Below are 17572 nucleotides of genomic sequence, written 5' to 3'. Positions count from 1 at the left end.
ATTTTTCTCCTGAGTATTTGTATTTGTGATTGCCTTGGCCTGATGCCAGGGGTCGCTGCTGGCCTGAGACCACGATGCTTTCTTCTCCTACATCTGTCTGAAGGCAGGAGTCTCAGGTTTAGTTCCCCGAATTTGACACTTGCTTAGAACTGACTTCATCTGTGTTTTTAGCATTCGCATTTACCTTCAGGAAACCTTATCATGTTGCCTTGAAGCTTAGAGTTCTGATTTGGTTTCAGGTTACTTTTTTTCTTTTCTTTTCTTCGTTTCTTTTTTTTTTTTTTTTTTTCCCAGTAGATGGAAGATGGGGTTTTGGAGTTCTCCTTTGTTTTCTGTGAGCCCAGAAATGTACTTCAAATAGGTTCTTTATCTAGGATGTAGCTGTTTTGTAATAGGAGGGTCGTTTGCAGTTTTAAATTTGCGACTCTTGCAGGAGTCCATGGGAATGTGTTTACTTAGATATTTAGTAATTTAAAAAATTTATTATGAACTTATATCCTATGGAACTTTATATGTGTAATTCCTCTGAGGGTTATGTTTAATCTAGAGAAAATTTCATTTGCTTCTGTGAGGCACTTTAGGTTGCTTTATTTTTTGTAACTGTATTAAACAATCTTTTTGGCTTTGGACCTTTGAGGGCCCTTTAATAGTGGGAATTCTAGTCACAAATGTTTTTTTTTTATAACTTTTTTAAATGTTTTATTTATTTTTGAGACAGAGAGACAGAGCATGAGCAGGGGAAGGGCAGAGAGAGAGGGAGACACAGAATCTGAAATAGGCTCCAGGCTCTGAGCTGTCAGCACAGAGCCAGATGCAGGGCTCAAACTCACAAACTGTGAGATCATGACCTGAGCTGAAGTCAGATGCCCAACCTACTGAGCCACTCAGGTGCCCCTCTAGTCACAAATCTTAAGTGAAAATGGGCTTGTCTTTGTATGCAGGAGCTAAGGAGAATTCTTTTTTGTTTTTTGGCTTTGACCAAGCCAAGGCCAAGTCAGGTATCCCTTTGTTCTTCTTTGGGCCACATCTTTTCCTGGTTTATTATTCTGGGTATCTCCTCTAAGGATTCCTGGTTTGAAGGCAGTGTCTCTAATCAGAACTCCTGTCGTCCTTGGGATTCAGGCTTTGTTTGCTTTCCATTGTGTGGGTGAGACATATTTAAACTCAGTCTCCAGGTTATAAGATACGGACAGATGCCCTGAGGGCCAGTCCTGTTTGAATCCAGTGGTTGACTACTGCTTGGAAATTTTGATGAATTTTTATGTTTTCTGGCCTCTATTTACTCCCTTTTTTAAATTTTTACTAAAAAAGGATCTTTTTTTTCAAAATGGGATATTTAAAAGGTTTTATCTATCACTTTTAGATGTTGTACTTGGAGGGGTTTCTCCACACTTCTACTTTGTCATATTGGACAGTTCTTAAGTTTTCTTTAAACTCTTCAAACTCTTCTTTATTTTGAGCCCATGCATTTGTCCTTTTAATATCTGTTTACTGATGTAGGTTTGAGGCAATGTGGACCATATCTGAACTGTCTCTGTTGGATTACTGTTGTGCCTCTCTAGAGCAAAATCCTTCTTTTGAACATTCTGCTTAAAGTGTAATTTCAATTTCTTCCCCATCATGCCTATGTAAGCCTTTGTACACACCTAAACTTCTCATTTCCCTCCTTGAAATTCAATATCCGCAATCAGAACTAATGTTCCAGATATGGCTCTTGTCCTCAAAGAACGAACGTGTACCAAACAGTGTGACAAAATGCATGATTAAATACTGAACTGTGTTTGTAAAAATGAGGGAGGAGTCACCGTGGGCCTGAGGACTTGGAGAAAGCTACACTATTTTGAAGGGTTGGGAACACTTAATTAGCTAATAGATTAAAGAATAGTAGCAAGAGAAGCAGAGTTCAACAGGAATAAGTGGTCTGTATTTGAAGTGTCTGGAAACCGGGAGCCTCTGAAACTTCTTGGGTTTGGAGGTGAGTATACTATCTTGGAAAGTTTAGTCTGGCAGAACAAGAGACTAAAGGTGGGGACCAAGTAGGAGCCTCTTGCTTACATTGAGGTGTGAGGTTATACAGGTATGAACTAGGGCAGCAGGGGTAGAAATATATATACATAGGTGGGTAGATTGCAAAGACAGGAGAGTTTTGCATTTATAATAGCCTAGTACAAGGAGAAAAAAGTGAGAAACTACAAAGTTACTAACATACACAGCCAAATAAGCTATGCTTTGCAATGAACCAACTGCCAAAGCTCGTGACAATTTATTGTCAACAGGGTGAAATATGTCACAATATCAATGGAAACAGCCAGTAGCAGGCAGCATGCACTCTAGCAGGCCAAAACAGATAATAATCCTTTGTTGTTCAGTAAATCTTTACAAAGGGTCTAAACACAGAATGATTAGCATTGTTTTAAAATGGCTCATAAGGGTCTTTGTGCCTGCTTAGATATCAGAAGACCAGATAACATTAATGTGATTCTTTATTTTTAAACGTGGTTCTTCATCTTAGTAATAAAACATGTTTCTTATAACATAACATGAAAGGTTTTTTTTTTCTTAATGGTAAGACACCTTTACCTTGGGCAAGAAATGTGAATTGACAATCCATCTACTAATACTAACAAATCTCAGCATATGATCCCAAACTCTCCTATTATTGTAGTTGATTCTCTTATAAATAGGGCAGTGGATGGGGTGGATTTGGTCGTTAGCAGCTATGAGTTTTATTACCTGTTGTATGTTATATTTTCTTTTATTAAACTTATTTTCCAGGGCATTAGAAGACTATACTCTCCTTGTTGAAAGATTAAAGGCTAGAATAGAACAAGTTGCCAAATATCAGTAGTATTACTAATTCATCACATTCAAATATGTGTCGAATTCTAAACATAGGAAAGAGGGATTAATTCAGAAAAACATATTCAAAGGGGTTAAGTCAGGATTGCCCTTCACATCCATGCATTCTAGATTTATATCTGCCCATTTAATTTCATAATTTTCTATTCTTTTAATTGATGTGTAATGTAAGGAACAGAATTAACTGAAAAATATCCTTGGATTTCCACACAACAAGCTGGCTGGACTGTTTTGGAGGTCAGAGTAGGGAGTGTGGGAGGCAGTGTCTTCTCTTTTGAGTGTCTGCACCCAGTTCAGCTTCTGATGGGCAGAACTATGGCTCCGGTCCTCAGCCAGAACTGTCCAATTTCTATGGACTCCTAGGTGGTGTTCCTGATACATTCCTATAAACAGTGGGCGCCTAAATCCAGACAGCCTAGTGCCCAAGACGTTAGTGTGCACCTTCATTGGTAGATTTGCTCTTACACTTGCCCCATAAGAAGTTACTACAAGGTGGAGTAGGAGCAGTTGCTCAGAAATCTAGACCCATGCTGCTGTTTGGCATAGTACCCAGCCCCTACGTGGGGTGATGGAAGGATGGGGGACACGTGCCTTTCTTGCTGACACTTGGCTTGTGCTTTCCCCCTTGCCCAATGAAACTATTCTTTCTCTATGCTAAGGGATGCTATGGAGTCACCCTGGGCATGTGGTAATCACAGAGGAGTCCACGTGGTGTGAGAGACATTATTCCTCACTTTATCTCTATGATTATTTTAAACACAAGTCCTTGAAGATTTTGCATTTCACTGGGAATGATACACTCTCATTATTAAGGATTTTTGTTCTCTTAGCATCAACTTTCCTCATAGGTATTTGAATTTTCATTTGCAGATTTATCTTAGTGAGAGAATGAATTTAAATCTTTCCTGTCTTCTCTCTTTCCTTTTTTTCCCTTCCCTCCATTGTTTTTTCTCTATTTCTCTCTGGGCACACCTTTCTCGTCTCATGGTTTTTCTATTACCTCCATATGCTATTATTCTTTAAAAGCAAAAACTGGTTTCCATTCTTTGCCTACTGCTTCTGATCTTTTTTCTCTGATAAGCAAGAAGGCAAGGAGGCAGATCCCTCTAGAAGGATATCTTGAAAGAAAATTGTGCTTTTCCAAGTGTTAGTACTTTGATTCTGCACAGCAGGAAAATAGTTCTACATAAACTTTGTTTCTTCAACAAAACTTCTGATTGACTAACTCTTGACAAAAGCAACGGGTACAATTTCTAACCTTCATGACTTGGTACAGATGGAGTCCATGTGCTTTAGACAGAACCTTCCTACATGTCCTGCCCAATGAAGGACACTGTGACATTTGCATTAAGAACTTTTGTCCATTGATTTCGGGGCATGCTTTCCTGAATTTTCCTTTTCTGGAATTTGTTTTCTTATCTCCATTTTTTAAATTTTGCCACAGACCTTGTTGTATATTTATTTCATTTATTTATATAACATTACATATCCTGTCTTTGCCTCTGAGCAAATGCTACTGAAGGTGATTGCTTAGGTGAGTGCCACAAAAATAAGTCCTTTCACAAGATACCCATCTGAAAATGAATTTTTGGTTTTGAGCCAAATGCTACTTTTATACATCCTCATTCCATTTGGTTATAATGCAAATTCTTAAATGTAATGCTTACATCCCCTGAGTTTGTTTCTTTGAATTACTTCTACTATAAGAGTCTTTTCCCTTCTTGTCTTTTGGCCTACATTTAAAATTAATGCTGTTTTAGGATAAACTTAGTATTTCCCTTCTTGTTATAAAGAACAGTTCCTGTCTTGCTATTTTTTTTTTTTCACTTTGCCATTTGTTCGCAATTTCATGTAAGTTGTCAGTGAGAATTCTAAGTTTTTATATGGTTTCTTTTCCTCAGCAAGTAGCTTATAAGAATATGATAGAAGTTGATTCATTCACATTAGAGCAGATGTCATTGGACCAGGCACTAACGTTTCTGTAACGCTTGCTTGCTAAAGAGTGAGTCTAAAAGAAGGTGCTGATGGCTTTCCTTTACATTCTGTGTGTACATCCCCCTTCTCACAGCTACATCAGGGAGTGTTGTGATATGATTGTTTCTAGGGAAGCTTCTTTCACACAGCATCTCAGGTATCAGACACAGTCTCTAAGGACTCTATTATATTGCTGTTTTCATTTTCTGTACTGTGCTTTGTTATTCTGTGTCACCCTGTTGACAAAAGGGTTGCCTGTCCTTTCTATGTTTTATATCACTGGTGAGGATTATATTAAAAAGTATTATAGTATAAATACAGTATTGTAAAAAGTGTTATATATTGCTATACTGTAATGGGTTCCTGATGCATTTTTATGAAAACAACTATGAGTTTACATTGAGAAGACCTGTCATCCATTTATTCCCTGTTTTCCTAAATTCCCTCCAGTGCCCTCTAGTGGCACACCCTCTTTTGGTACCTTATTTATCAGAGATATAGATGGCCAAGGAGATTTGGGATGTTTTCTAGGACATCTGATTAAACATCATCAAATACTAATTAAAATGCTGTCAAATGAGTCCATATTGTATTTGTCTTGGGACAAAGGGAAAGGAAATGGGTTTGGGGTAAGGTTAGGAATATGTTTTTACCCTCTAGAAGGGAAAGTATTTGGATTTGAGTTGAAGGAAGTCTGAAGGGAAGTTATCTGCCAGTGATGGTGGACACCATCTCTTCTGCAAACTGTAGATCTTGGGCCAAATCTTCAAGCAGCCTTACATGTCAACCAGAAGCAGAAACTGTCAACCATGACCCCATAATTGTCCAAATTAGCTTTACATCCAAGGTCAGATAAGTAGATCTAGGGTGATTTTAGGGATCTGCAACCCTCTAGAAGTCTTCCTAAATGACTGGTATATGACATTACTCTTAGATGGGAGGGAGAAAAATGCCATCCCACAGTGAGGTTATCATTCTGTTGTCTGAGGAAGGTGACATATATTATGAAGGGCTTTAAACTAAATTATAATAAAAAATATTGATTATTAGATTTTTTTCCCCATGCTTTGGAAGAATCTGGGAAGGGAGAAGGAAGGCATTTGACTTCTGAAGTTGGGAGGATGGTGACTGGTAAATGATGCCACTGATTCAGTTGAATAATGGTTACAGGAAGAGAAGGCTAGGGATACAGATGGTGAGCAGAATGCTTTGCAGTCTTGCTGACTTGACAACATTGCTGAGGAAGGACATCCTGTAACTTCACTGGGGTGGGAACAAAGAGAAGACATGCACTGAGCTATTTTAATAATGCAGCTGCAGATGCAGGCAGTTCTACATAGTAGGATTTGGAAGGTTGTTGTTGTTGTTGTTGTTGTTGTTGTTGTTGTTGTTGTTTTACAAGCATGATTGCCCTTGTGGAAATTAAGGAGCCAGATTCCCATTAACTGGTGCCAATATTTAACTCATCATACAGTTCATATAAAATTATTTCCCTTTATGATTTTTGCTATTGATATAAAAGCATTTCCTTGACTGATGCAAGATAAATTTTGGGGGTTAGCTCTATTCAGAACCAGTATTTGTTTAAATATTCGCTCTTTGAGTGTCTGCCTAGAACCTTGCTCTCCATACAATTTCTAGACTCTTCTAGAAATGTCTAGATCCTTCTAGACTATCCTCGCTATATTGTTTCTGAACCTACTGCTTTATGTTACAGTGTATGCTATGCAATTAAAAATCTACCTTCCTCTATAAAATCACTGAATTAAGCAGTTTCCCATATTCCATTAGAGGAAATAAATTCAAATTCTTCTAGATGATAGGAAATAATTATAGTAAAGTGCAAATACTTTTGGAGAGCCATTTTTATTTTTCATCACTGTTGCCAAAAGGGTAATTGGGGTATCTACTATGCGCATGGCTCTGTTCTTAGTGTTACGCATTTTTTTTTCTGAGCCTACTCAGCTTTGGGGCTCTGCATAAGTTACATTTCTACCTTTTGTAGCTTACTAATATTTTGTTTACTAGAATGAAGGCAGGGATTTGTAGAGTTGGCCACTAACCTAAGGTCAAAGTTATATAGGATTTAAAATGTATAATCAATTTCTGCCCTTTCTGGAGGAAAACTTTTGGAATACCTTGACTTAGAGCATTTTGGCATCAAAATTAAAAAACTCAAATGTGACTGTAATTATACAATTTCCATGTTTTTTAAATCCCCCTGATCTGCTTTGGAATCATCCAGATGTTCTCTGGGTTAATATTTTTGTTCCATTTAATTACACTGAATTATTTTCTGAAATTAAAAGGGGTTGATTTTGAATTCTCTAGTGCTGCCTCCTTTTGTTGACTGCTGGCAGTTTTAAATTAAAATAATTATTCTTCATAATTCCCATACTTAGGGAGTTTAGCACTGTCCGTGTCTTTTCCCAGGCTGAACTAAAGAGCATAGATTTGTAATGTAGTACATTTTGCCTGAGATTACTTTTCTTAAAACAAGACAGCTGCTTTTCCTTCAGGTCATTGTTTGAAAAAATAGACTTAAATATACCTGCCAAAGCTTTGCCAGTATTTTCAACTGATTTTTTTTTTTTTATAAAGGTGACATATATCAGAAAGATCTCCTTTCTACCCTAGGAGATTTGTCATTCTTTACTCTTGTAATATCTTAATCCTAGTTTGTAGTACAAACTTGGTTGTCTTTAATTTTCTTCTCTTCCAGAAAAAAAAGAACATGGCCTTTTAAAATTCAACCTCCACGTTTAAGAGACAAAAGAAATTTAATTATATTTCTAGCTTTCGCAATTTCAATTTCTCATCAATAGTTTTTGTTATCAAATAGAAACTCTGTCTCATTCTCTGACCTCCTGTCTTTTTCTATCTAAATGGTTTCCATTCATATCAGCAGTTGGGCTCCTTCCCTCTTCTGCACTGGCTTCACTTACATATATAGCTTGACACTTCCTCCTACAACTTTTTAGGATTTACTTAGTGACGTCTTGTAGACAGTCTCTCTCGCATTCTTTTTTCTCTTTTATATACCTGTGGTGGAGGTTGGACTGCTTTCCTTTCCCTCCTAGCATCTATCTATTCGAGGATAGATAGATAGGTGATACCATCCTACAATCCAACAGCAACCTTGTGAATGCTTCTGTTCCCTATCCGTTACTTTCTGCAATTATAATACTATTGAGTGAAAGAGATAAGGTGGTCAGAAAGGTAGAAAGTAATCTTGAAGACTATCATGGCATGATAAAGAAAGAGAGTGGGGTTTAAAGAAAATGGTAGTGAACTACAGAATCAAATGCTAAAGAAAGTTTTGGTAATTATGAGTCATTGGCACACAAAGCAATTTTAGTACAGTGTGGTAGAGAGTATTCTTTTCTTTTAAAAAAATTTTTTTTAAGTTTATTTATTTATTTAGAGAGAGAGCAAGCAGGAGAGGGGCAGAGAGAGATGGAGAGAAAGAGAATTCCAAGCACGCTCCACACCATCAGCATGGAGCCTGATGTGGGGCTTGAACCCCTGAACCGTGAGATAGTGACCTGAGCCGAAACCAAGAGTCTAGAGCTTAATGGACTGAGCTACCCAGGCGTCCCTTATTTTGGAAATGTAGTAGGGGCCATAATCTGAGATGCATGACTTCTTCCAAGGCTGGGCATATCACTTAAAAATGGTAGTTTAGCCTCAACTTAGCCATATTTTTAAAGAGGTGAGAATGAATCAGTAGAGAGTAGAAACTGCTCACGCACAGGAAACAGAGATGAAGCAGGGAGAGGAGGCAGGGGAGATGGAATTTTTAAAAGCCATGCATGAGAAGTTTTGTTTTGTTTTGTTTTTTCCTCTGAGACCCAGCAGGGAAGGTAGGTTTGTAGATGGTACTGGAATTTGCAGATGGAAAAGAGGAGATGTTCATAGCCTCTGTAAAATGGTGAGAGAGGTTATTTACTAAGGTTGGCATTCAGATTGGGAACCTCCATCTTGGGCAATATTTGCCTGACAAAAGCAAAGGTGAATACAAAGTTTACTAAGGCGTGGTGATGGGTCTGCACTGGTAGAGTCACTCCCCTACTTGAAGCCTTTCATCAAAATTCCTTTTTTTAAAATGTTTATTTATTTTTGAGAGAGAGAGAGAGAGAGAGAGAGAGAGAGTGTGGGGGAGGGGCAGAGAGAGAGGGAGACACAGAATCCGAAGCAGGCTCCAGTTTCTGAGCTGACAGCACAGTGCCTGATGTGGGGCTCGAACCCAGGAACCATGAAATCATGGCCTGAGCTGAAGTTGGATGCTTAACCAACTAAGCCACCCAGGCACCCCATCATCAGAATTCTTTGACCAGCACACAAAGGTTTGTCTGTTTGTTTGTTTCTTTTCTTTCTTGGTTTGCATTAATTTTGTGATTTGTCATGGAGACGGCTTTGGACAACAGCTGGAGACAAATGAAATTACATTGGCTGGCTTTGCATATGTTTGTCACTTCTTTTCCCTGGGTTTAGATTGGGGGTCCCCTCTAACTGTGAGAACCCAACACCATCAATATAGTCAGGAGTTCAATGTGTTGTTTGACACAAGTTGGATGTGACATTCATCCCAGTGCCATTTTGTATGTGTTGTAAATCAGGAAGGTAATCAGGCGCCACTCTACTAATTGGTCTCTCTACAGGATGCACGGACAGTTCTTGCCTTTCTCTATACACTATTCTGTGTGTTCTTTCTGCAGAGCCCTTTGGCTGCAGTGACCTCTTCACTTAACAAGTGCTCCTCTACCTCCACACATCTCTCATACTTAAATAAATTTCATCTTTCAAGACCTTGGCTTCAACTTGACCTCCTTCATAAAGCTGTCTAAAACTATAGTTTTTCTCCCTTTCCCTCTCTGAATAGTGAATTCTGCTCAGTTCAAATCTTTATTTTCATGTTTTCCCAGTTTTCCTAATTAGACTGTACTGTTCATGTGGGAAGGACCACATATTCTATTTCTTTTCGATCTGTTCATCTTTGTCTGTTACCAGGCATGTGTGAAGTCTTAATAAATGTTCACTTATTAAATTATTTGTGACATATTTTATTTTTATTTAATGATTACGAGAGTTGATATTTAAAATATGTCACTCCCTGGGGCGCCTGCGTGGCTCAGTCGGTTGGGCATCCGACTTCGGCTCAGGTCATGATCTCGTGGTTCGTGAGTTCGAGCCCCGCGTTGGGCTCTGTGCTGACAGCTCAGGGCCTGGAGCCTACTTCGAATTCTGTGTCTCCCTCTCTCTGACCCTCCCCCGTTCATTCTCTGTCTCTCTCTGTCTCAAAAATAAATAAATGTTAAAAAAAATTAAAAAAAAAATATGTCACTCCCTATCTTTGTGTTTTTATCGTACTGCTACAAATAATTGTTGTCACAATGAAGTATTTTGGTGTTTTGGGACCTCTTAGGAAGCTTTATTAATTTACTACTTTAGAATATTATTTTTAATTTAAATTTTCTTTTCTTTTCTTCATTTTCATGGTTTTTTACATGCTTTGCTGGCCCCAAGTCATGACTCTTAAGGATGTCATGGTAACCTGGCAGAGAATTCTTGGGTTAAAGTGTTCTTTCCTTCCATTCCTGCAGTGTTTTTTCAGCTGTTATGATATGATTCTTCACTCTTTTTTTCCCTGTAGTTTATCCCTGATGATGAAATTACACATTTTATGCCCTGGATTTTTACTATTCTTTCTCCTATAGGCAATATAAAGCAATGATATATCTGATATGTTTAGCATAAGGAAATACACTGATAACGTTATGTGTATTATCTTTTCCTTTTTAACTTAACTCTTTAATTATCAGTAATACTGTTTATCTTGTAATTTGGTGACTATTTGGAAATAGTCATTTGCATGACTTTTTCAAACCAAGGAACTTTTTATGGGATAAAAAAGTACAAAGGAAACATTTAAGAACATTTTATAATATACTCATTATTTATTACAAAGTTATATATGGGATAAAAATGCATACTTGTGTTTGTTTTAGGAATCAAGCATTTTAAGTCCAGTGCAGGATGGAACAAGGAAACCTCAGATTGACAGCAATAGGGGTAATAACTACCGGATCGTGAAGGAGGTCAGCAGATGTCCACCATTTTTATATGGGCTTATGTTTGCATGGCAAATAATTTTTGCTTGTGTATCATATTTAATACTATATCTTTTATATTTAATGCTTTTCCTCTTTTTCAAGATTTTGATTAGACTAAGTAAACTCTGTGTACAGAATAAAAAGTGTCGGAATCAACATCAACGATTACTGAAAAATATGGGAGCCCATTCGGTGGTGTTGGATCTTCTGCAGATACCCTATGAAAAGGTTAGTTCTTAGTTACTTAAAAAATTTTTTTTAATTTTGATATGATCTACTATCATATATAGCAAAGTTACAAGAATTTTTTTCCCTGAACTACTTGAAAGTAAGTTGCCGATCTGATCAGCCCTGAGCCCTTTAGCTTGTGCTTCCTACAGAAAGGACATTCTTCTTTCTACATAACCACACAACAACCTTCCAGGTCAGGAAAGAGCATGACACTTTACTGCCACTTAAGCCTCAGTCACTGGTCACATTTTTCTCATCATCTGAAATGTGTCCTGTGTGACAAAAAGGTCCACTTGAGAAACAGGTGCTGTTTGGAGCTCCTATGACATTGACACTTTTGAAGACAGACCAGCTCTTTTGAAAACTGTTCCTTAATTTGGGCCAGCTAATGTTTCCTCATGATTAGATTCAGTTATGCATCTTTGGCAGGAACATAACAAGTGAGGCTACATTCTTCCCACCACTTCCTATCAGGAGGCACATGATTCTGATTTTGATCCCATCACTGATGGTGTTTACTTTGATCACTTGATTAAGGCGGTGTCTGCCAGGATTCTCCACTGTGAAGTACTCATTTTCCCTTGGTAATTAATAAGTATTTTGTGGAGAGGCGCTCTGAAACTAAGCAAATACACCATTCTTCATCAAACTTTCAATTTATTTATTCACTTATTTATTTTGATCAGTATAAACTTGTGGATGCTCTTTATTCAGTAGGTTATTCTAGGCTTCTCTAATTATCTATTTGATTCTCAAATTGTCCCCAGTCTGCCCACTGGGACTCCTCTGAATTAGCTTCTCTGTCCTCTAACATGCCACATCATTCTTTGAATAGTTTCTTGCTTTTTGCACCTTAAAACGTTCCAAGGTCACCTTACATTTTTCTTGTTCCAGCTCTGGAGGTGGCCATTTCTTTAAGTGGCCCTGCTTCTGTTTGGGGAAGTATGTGTTTAGAAGCAAAGTTCTGAAAATTAAGTGTACTTACTGCTTTTGGGGTTTTGTCCCTCTAGGCTCTCTAAATAGACAAATCCAGGGAACATACGTGTGTATTGAAACAGTTACCCATGTCAATACTTTGTAATAGCTAATCTTCCATTACTGCTATTGCCTACTACTCCATGTGGACACCCTCCGCACCTCAGGCTCTGACAACCCCCCACGCCAGGGTGGATGCCCCTTTATCTCTCAAGCACCACCATGCCCTGCCAGGCCTTTCCTGGTGCATATGTTCTCCTGACTTGGACTTTCACTCCTTATGTAGGCTTGCTCCCCTATTCAGCTTACTTTTTAACAGGTAAGCTTATAAATTCTATCATTCCTTGGGTGGCATAATTCATTCAATGCATAGAATGCAATACAAGATTTATTGAAAGGCAACAAAAGGTATTAAATCCTCAGCATTTATTATCCAAATTATTTCATCTTTGATATTGTAACGTGGGCATTGGACATGTCATCAAGTCCCTTTTTCTAATAACATATCTGTAGCATTCAGTATTTTACTACTATGTTATGTTTATAGATTGATTTGTTCAGTTTTAAGAGCTGCCTTGTTCAGAAACATAAAAAGAATAAGATGAGAGTTTCAAAGAAATGTCAGATACGGTAGTTCTGGCCCTGGTGTTCTATACTGGCCAGCTTTTCAGTGGGAATTGGGTATTCCTGTGGCTGAAGTCTCTTTGATGCCTTTCATCTATCCCTGGATTACACAAGTGAAGGAAAGTGTTAGTAGATTTTGAATTAAAATTTTCTATTTTTCAGTTAGGAATGAAGTTTTTTTGTTTTATTTATTCTCCAGTTAAGTATGAGGAAATGGGTCTATTAATGATCATAGGCTGTTTAGTTAGTTATAGATAGCATAAACTATAGACTCTTAGATTAGGAAAAACAGAAAACATTAAATTATTTATTAAAACTACTACTGAAAATATGAGTACATTATGTTCTCTGACACTGCCTACATGACAGATCGGATAATCAACTACCCAGAAAAAACTTAGGTGGTTCCAGTGATATTGTTGAAAGACCACTTTTGAGAAGAGAACTTTGTATTCTTTGTGAATTTCGAGACTTCATTTCTTATTGAGATTTCTATAAGTGAATGATAGTGTCGTGGGACTTTGGAAAATGACAGTAAATAAGGAAAAGAACTTATGAGTACATGTGTTAAGATAGAGGGGGACCCAAAAAAGACTGGGGAAGGGAGGGGGTCAGAGAGCAAAGAGGAACAGGAAAACAAAGAGATGGAAATAAGAGACAAAGTACATAGAAGGTGAGGGCAGAGAGCAGGGGAGGGGGAAGTAGAGTTGAGATGAGGTCAGAAATATATATAAAGAGAAATTTATGGGTGGGAATGGAGGAAAAGTGAGTGGAGAGAAGAAAGAGACTAGGGACAAGGCAAGAGGATGAGAGATGACAGATGCTGGGAAAAACAGTAGGAAGGGAAGAGTTTGGGAAGGAGAAGAATCTAGAAGGTGGGAAAGAGGAGGAAGCAAGAAAAAGGAATATCCAGATACATGGAAGTACTGGGAAAGAGAGCAAGTCCAAGAGAAGGGAGGGGTAAGAGGGATTTGGGGTAAAGCAGAGAGGAGGGAACAGAGAGGTCCAGGGGACAGAGAGAAAGGAAGGCAGGACAGGTGAGCTGTGGGCACAGAGGCAGGGGAGGAAGATGAAGCTGTAGGCAGACTTGGGTGAAGGTAGTGAACAAGCAGGAAGGCTGGGGACCAACAAAAACAAAGAGGGGCTGAGAGCGTGGAGCAGAACAGGTAATAGAAGGAGAAATAAAGAGGAGGTAAGAAACATCTAGAAGATGGTGGAGGTGGGGGATGGTAACAGTGAGGTAACCTGGAGAGGTGTAGAAACAGCAAGAGCACAGAGGAGGGGGAGCATAGAACAGTGGCAGAGAGGAAAAAGAATACATGTGGGAAAGAAGGTTCTTTTTCATAATATTTGGTATTATGGTATGTTTGTTTCTTCATATCATTGCTACTCTCTCGCTTACAGAATGACGAAAAGATGAATGAAGTGATGCATCTGGCCCACACATTCCTGCAGAATTTCTGTCGGGGAAATCCACAGAACCAAGTTCTCCTTCACAAACATCTCAATTTGTTTTTAACTCCTGGTGTAAGTATTTTAGTGACTTCTAATATTTATAGAAAAGTTCCATCAAATTTGTTTTAGCAGCATTGATGAATGGAATTTTATTAGCCTTTGCCACCTTATTTTTTCCTCGTAGAGGTTCTCTCCCTAAAAGTGAATATGTTTTATTTCCATTAAGGAAACATTTACAGACACTTGAAATATTACATGAATTTTACCTGAAAGTGACAACTTCCTTTATATGTATATAGTTTAATGTTAGGGAAAAAATATGGTAGAACAAAGATCTAACTGAAATGCCCTGAGTGAGATAAATATGGAAAACTCAAAGGTAGAGTTAACTCTGTAAAATGCGTGTTGGCGGATCCTGGGGAAGAGCTAACTTTGAGTAATAATTAATCTCAAGAATACCATTGCCAACATGCTGACCTTTATGACAATCAACTCCTTCTTCCAACTAAATTCCTTTGTGAGCTCAGTTTTCTTTTAATGGTGAATGATCTCACTGCATTTCGTAGAAGACTTGCACAGGAAACCCACTATGGCTTTGCATAAAGTAGAAAACTGATCACAAGCAGGGAAATTAGCCTAAGTAGAGTAAAATAGAAAATTGATCGTGTCAGAATTACAAGGGCACATTCCTCTCTGGTTAGCTCCTTGAAGCAGAAACCATGCGGCACATCTTCATGAACAATTACCATCTCTGCAATGAGATCAGCGAGAGGGTAGTACAACACTTTGTGCACTGCATTGAGACACATGGCCGCCACGTGGAGTACCTGAGGTTTTTGCAAACGATTGTAAAAGCAGATGGCAAATATGTGAAGAAATGCCAGGATATGGTAATGACAGAGGTATGTTCTCAGTTTGCATTTTAAGCAGCTTCCCAGAAATAATGGGCTCAAGTAGGTGTTTTCTGTGAATGTATAGTGTAGAAAACCCCCCACAATAAAGGTTTGGAAAGCAATTGAATCCTGACGACTTCAGCAACAAATATATTTTGTTTAGATCTAGTGAAGGAACATAATGTATGTTGATTTTATAACTTTCCAAGAGTTTATTTTTCTTTTTGATCCTTAATGAATTTATGTATTTTAAATGGCAAAATTGTATGAAATGTTATAATTTAGAAGGGAAGCGATACATTTTATATTTAAAATTTTTTCAATATGTAACAACAATGGTTTAAACTTTGCTTTCCCACTGCCTTTTGATACTCTGTTCCTCAAATATAGAATGGATATTCTCTGCTACCATTTGTAGAAAGGTTTGAAGGGAATTAAATTAATTAATAGAAATTATCCATTGGTGATTTATTATAGGTAGAACCGTAGGTATTTAGAGTAAGTTGAAAATTTAAGAAATTCAAATTGTTGAAGTACCTCATTTATGTTGCCCTCTTCATTGTGATGTTTGACATTGAGTGAGGTTTATGCAATGAATAAGTTACTCACCAGGAACCAAGTGGTACTTTGGAGAAATTGAGCCCATTTGGGTAAATCATTTCTCTGTGACCTAATGGTTCTCTAAAGGCCTATATGGATTAAGGCTGCTTTCAACCATGGCGACTAAACAGTCACGTAATAGATTATATTGATATGAGGGGATTTTCATAATTCTATACTTTAAACTTGGGAATGGGGGAAGACTTCTATATTGACACGATGTGATCCCTCCTGCCCCATAGAAATCTTAAAATTAATTCAGCCTAAAGCCTTGAATTTTTTAATATTTATTTATTTATTTTGAGAGGGGGTGGGGGGAAGGGGCAGAGAGAGAGAGGGAGACCCCAATCCAAAGCAGGCTCCAGGCTCTGAGCTGTCAGCACAGAGCCTGATGTGGGGCTCAAACCTGTGAACCATGACATCATGACCTGAGCTGAAGTTGGATGCTTAACTGAGTGAGCCACCCAGGTTCCCCTCTCTCTCTTTTTTTAAGTGTTCTTTTTCTCTCATCTCCACTTTTACCTCCATTCCCTATTGCTGCCCATGACACATGGAACTTCCAGATTCTTGTTGAGCTGCATTTGGCTCAAAGTACTTGCTTTTTGTTTGTTTGTTTGTTTATTTTTGAGCAAGAGAAAGAGTGCGAGTGGGGGAGGGGCAGACAGAGAGGGAGACACAGAATCAGAAGCAGGCCTCACTCAGGCTCTGAGCTGTCAGCGCAGAGTCTGATGCGGGGCTCTAACCCACGAACTGTGAGATCATGAACTGAGCCGAAGTCAGATGCTTAACAAATTGAGCCACCCAGGTGCCCCAAGATACTTGCCTTTTTATTCTGTCACTATTGAAGGGAGTGGAGATATTTTATTCTGTTTTAGTAAGATTAGACTTATGAGATTTCTCATGTCTTTGGCAACGGCATCTTCTATTTGAAGTAGAGGAAAGTAAGTTTATTCAAATATTTTGCAGGTTTAATTTCAGGGGGTAACTCACTGGTGAGTGATTAACTATCATCCATGTCACTTAATTCTTGTCCCTATCCATCCTCCCCATATCTCCCTGGCTGGTTTTGATAGTATTCATAAATAATCACTTGGCGCATGACCAGAATCTTTTTACTACTCTGTCTTGGTATAGTTCTGCTTTTGCAACATTATTTGTGTTTTTACAAAGCGATGCATGTATTTCCAGATAGACCAAGCCTTTAGAAATAACTGCACAGATGAACATTCGATTTGGACTGCTATGTAGATTCTCTTATTATCGTTTCAGTTGATAAATGGGGGTGAAGATGTGCTGATATTTTACAATGACAGAGCCTCATTTCCCATCCTTCTCCATATGATGTGTTCAGAGAGAGACCGAGGGGATGAGAGTGGCCCCTTAGCTTACCACATCACGCTGGTGGAGCTGCTGGCAGCATGTACAGAGGGGAAAAATGTCTATACTGAAATCAAGTGCAATTCCCTTCTGCCCTTGGACGACATAGTAAGGGTGGTGACCCATGATGACTGCATCCCTGAGGTAAGCCTGGCAAAAGCTTAGCAGCCATGGAATTGTTATTAATATAAAGTCCATAAGTGCCGAAGTCCCCATACTATTTATAACGAGATGACGTATTTAGTCAAGAAATTGTACTCAGCTATGTAATTAGAAAAATTTAAAAGGGCATAACAAGTTTACTTTTTCAGTTCCACAAGAAGCTATGAAAGATGATCCATTTTTCAAAGTAGAGACACTGTTGGTTTACTGGGAGCTACTATAAGTCTCTTAAATTCTAAGTATGTCAAGATGGTAAAACAGATTTACTTGTAACCTGTGGTATGTTCTTGAGAATGTAAAAAATGCTCC

General features: G+C 38.2%; 1 protein-coding gene across 4 annotated transcripts in view; it reads left to right on the top strand.

The window, feature by feature from the left end:
- Positions 1–17572, top strand: part of ITPR2 (inositol 1,4,5-trisphosphate receptor type 2) — a 489660-nt gene that overhangs the window by 201894 nt on the left and 270194 nt on the right. For all 4 annotated transcript variants that reach the window (XR_009617392.3, XM_060658096.3, XM_060658095.3 and 1 more), the window contains exons 27-31: positions 10842–10931; positions 11049–11174; positions 14181–14303; positions 14933–15133; positions 16994–17245. Coding sequence is in view for 3 of the 4 variants with exons in the window: in XM_060658096.3 (XP_060514079.3) it covers positions 10842–10931; positions 11049–11174; positions 14181–14303; positions 14933–15133; positions 16994–17245 (792 nt within the window). In the remaining variant the exon portion in view is untranslated. The remainder of the gene's footprint in view (positions 1–10841; positions 10932–11048; positions 11175–14180; positions 14304–14932; positions 15134–16993; positions 17246–17572) is intronic.

The sequence above is a fragment of the Panthera onca genome, chromosome B4, assembly GCF_046562875.1.
Source record: "Panthera onca isolate mPanOnc1 chromosome B4, mPanOnc1 haplotype 2, whole genome shotgun sequence".
NCBI lineage: Eukaryota > Metazoa > Chordata > Mammalia > Carnivora > Felidae > Panthera > Panthera onca.
This window is presented reverse-complemented; position numbering and strand designations above follow the sequence as displayed.